The sequence below is a fragment of the Alligator sinensis genome, unplaced genomic scaffold (assembly GCF_000455745.1).
Source record: "Alligator sinensis unplaced genomic scaffold, ASM45574v1 scaffold2631_1, whole genome shotgun sequence".
NCBI classification, from domain to species: Eukaryota; Metazoa; Chordata; order Crocodylia; family Alligatoridae; genus Alligator; species Alligator sinensis.
This window is the reverse complement of record NW_005844078.1, coordinates 12,884-15,472: the sequence shown is the minus strand read 5'-3', so window position 1 is coordinate 15,472 and position 2,589 is coordinate 12,884. Positions and strand designations below refer to the sequence as shown.

The 2,589-nt window shown below is 48.8% G+C and overlaps 1 protein-coding gene across 1 annotated transcript; it reads right to left on the bottom strand.

Moving 5' to 3' along the window:
* Window positions 1-607: 607 nt before the first annotated feature.
* LOC106723460 (olfactory receptor 2T27-like) lies at window positions 608-1,552 on the bottom strand. The gene has a single exon (XM_014527744.1). The coding sequence runs from the start codon at window positions 1,550-1,552 to the stop codon at window positions 608-610; it is 945 nt and encodes a 314-aa protein (XP_014383230.1).
* Window positions 1,553-2,589: the final 1,037 nt, after the last annotated feature.

Below are 2,589 nucleotides of genomic sequence, written 5' to 3'. Positions count from 1 at the left end.
GGCAGAAAGGGATCTTGGAGTCATCGCTGACTCCAGGATGAGCATGAGTCACCAATGCGAGGAAGCGGTCAGTAAGGCTAACTGCATCTTGTCATGCATCTACAGATGCATCACAAGCAGGTCCAGGGAGGTGATCCTTCCCTTCTATGTGGTGCTGGTCAGGCTGCAGTTGGAGTACTGCGCCCAGTTCTGGGTGCCACACTTCAGGAGGGATATGGCTAGCATTGAGAGGGTCCAGAGGAGGGCCACACGCATGGTCAAGGGGCAGCAGGGCAGGTCCTATAAGGAGAGGATAAAGGGCCTGAAACTATTCAGTCTCCACAGGAGAAGTCTGAGAGGGGATCTGGTGGCGACTTACAAACTTACCAGGGGGGACCAGAGGGAATTGGGGGAGGTTCTGTTCCCCCAGGCACCGCCCCTGGTTACTAGGAAGAGCAGCCAAAAATTTTTAGAGAGAAGGTGCAGGCTGGACATCAGAGATATTACTTTACAATTAGGGCTGCCAGGCTCTAAAGTGGCCACCACGGATCCATGACCTCCAGCCAGCACCCCTTGCCACAGCAGCATGCAAGCCTCCCACTCCCCCTCTCCCCCTCTCCTCCATCTGTCAATCTTGCTGGAAGTGTCTGCATTTCCCAATCCACTTTCTGAGGGCATGTAGGACATCCCTGTTTCTCAGGCTGTAGATGAGTGGATTGAGTACTGGGGGGACAATGGTGTAAAACAGAGACACAATCTTGTCTTGCTCTGGAGAGTGGTAGGAGCTGGGTCTCAAGTACATGAAGATGCCTGCCCCGTAAAACATGACCACCACAGTGAGATGGGAGGAACAAGTGGCTAGAGCTTTCTGCTGTCCCTTGGTTGACTTCATCCTCAGGACCCTGGAGAGGATACAAGCATAAGAGGCTAGAATAATGGAAGAAGGGATGGGGAGCAGGACAATGCCAGCCAGAAACACCAGAGTCTCATATCGAGAGGTGTCAGAGCAGGACAATTTGAGCAGGGCTGGGATCTCACAAAAGAATTTGTCAATCTCTTTTGAGCCACAGTAGGGGAGAGACAGTGTAAACACTGTGTGAAACAAGGCGTTTCCTGATGCTGCCATCCAGACTCCAGCTGATAAAAGAAAGCAGGTGTTCCTGCTCATGAGGATGGGGTACTGCAAGGGGTTGCAGATTGCTATGTACCTGTCATAAGACATGACTGGCAGAAGGAGGCACTCTGATACACCCATGGTCAGCACAAGGAAAATCTGAGCCCCACAGCCAGCTAAAGAAATGGGGTTGCCTGGGGTCAGAAAGTCTGCTAACATTTTGGGGACAATTATCAATGTCTGACAGATGTCCATGAAGGCCAATTGGCTGAGGAAAAAGTACATGGGAGTGTGAAGGGTTGAAGCTACTTGGATTAGAAGTACGAGAAGAGCATTCCCAGACAAGGCGGCGATGAAGGCTAATAAGATCATGGCCATGGAGATCATGTGTACATTGGTCCGGCTCAGGAATCCCAACAGAATGAAGTCTGCTGAAGAAGTTTCATTCTCACTCTTCATTTCCTCTCCATGTGGATTTGCCTGAAACCCTAGACAAGAACCAAATGCTTGGTGGAATATGCACACGCTCCTACTGGATAACACTCATGGAAGCTGAGGCAGCAGGCAGGCTTTCTTCTCCTGTGAAAGAAATGGCATACATTATGGTTGATAAGACAATAGCCTCACTTCCTGGGTAACTATGTTTATTTAGGATAAAGATTTCCTATTTTTAGCCTAATATTTCTATCTCCAGCTGCAGGTCCCACCTACAAGTGAGCTGCAGTGGTTTAACTCATGGTATGTCTATGCTGCAGACACAGAAATGATTACACCAGGGATTAGCAACCCATGGCCTGCAAAACCTTTGAATCTAGCCTGACCATTTTGTGGCATTGGTGGCATTTGGAGGTGGGGGGCACTTTCTGCAGGTGCTCTCCCCAGGCTGTCACAAGGACAAGCACTATCTGTGGGTGTTCTCCTTGTGCCACAGGTGGAGATTGGTGGAAGTGGTGGTAGGGTGCTAGGGTGCCCACCTCCAACCTGCAATAGGTTACTCCAGTTTGCAGCTGGAAAAGGTTGCCTATTCTTCAAGTACTATGCTCTACACAGATGTCATAGCTAGGGTTAAGCAAGTTAATTGGAGTCCTAGTTGCAATCTAGCCATGGCAGTTAGGAAGTCAATGCATGCCACCTTCCCTGCCCAAATGCTGGGAAAATAATCAGTTCCTATGCTCCATGCTGGCAGTAGTACCCATATAGTACCTGTGCTACTAATACTACCTTGTTACATGCGAGTCTGACTGAACTCGATGAGAAACAATCTCACAGAAAAAACTCATGGCAAAACATTTCACAATGATTGAATGTGGCTCGGTCATTCTGGCCATTCTCCTTTTCCATCACCACCAGCAGTGACATATATCATGAGTAACGTGATCGGTAGCAGGAGAAGAAGCATTTGGCAATACAGACATGGCAGACTGGAGTATGAGAAAACATGCTCTGTCCCAAACACCTCACCATTTACCAAACTCTAAAAAATATCCCATAGCTGC

What these genes read in the sequence shown, in the direction of transcription:
- LOC106723460 (XM_014527744.1), bottom strand. Translation starts at nt 1,552, where the DNA reads ATGAAGAGTGAGAATGAAACTTCTTCAGCAGACTTCATTCTGTTGGGA.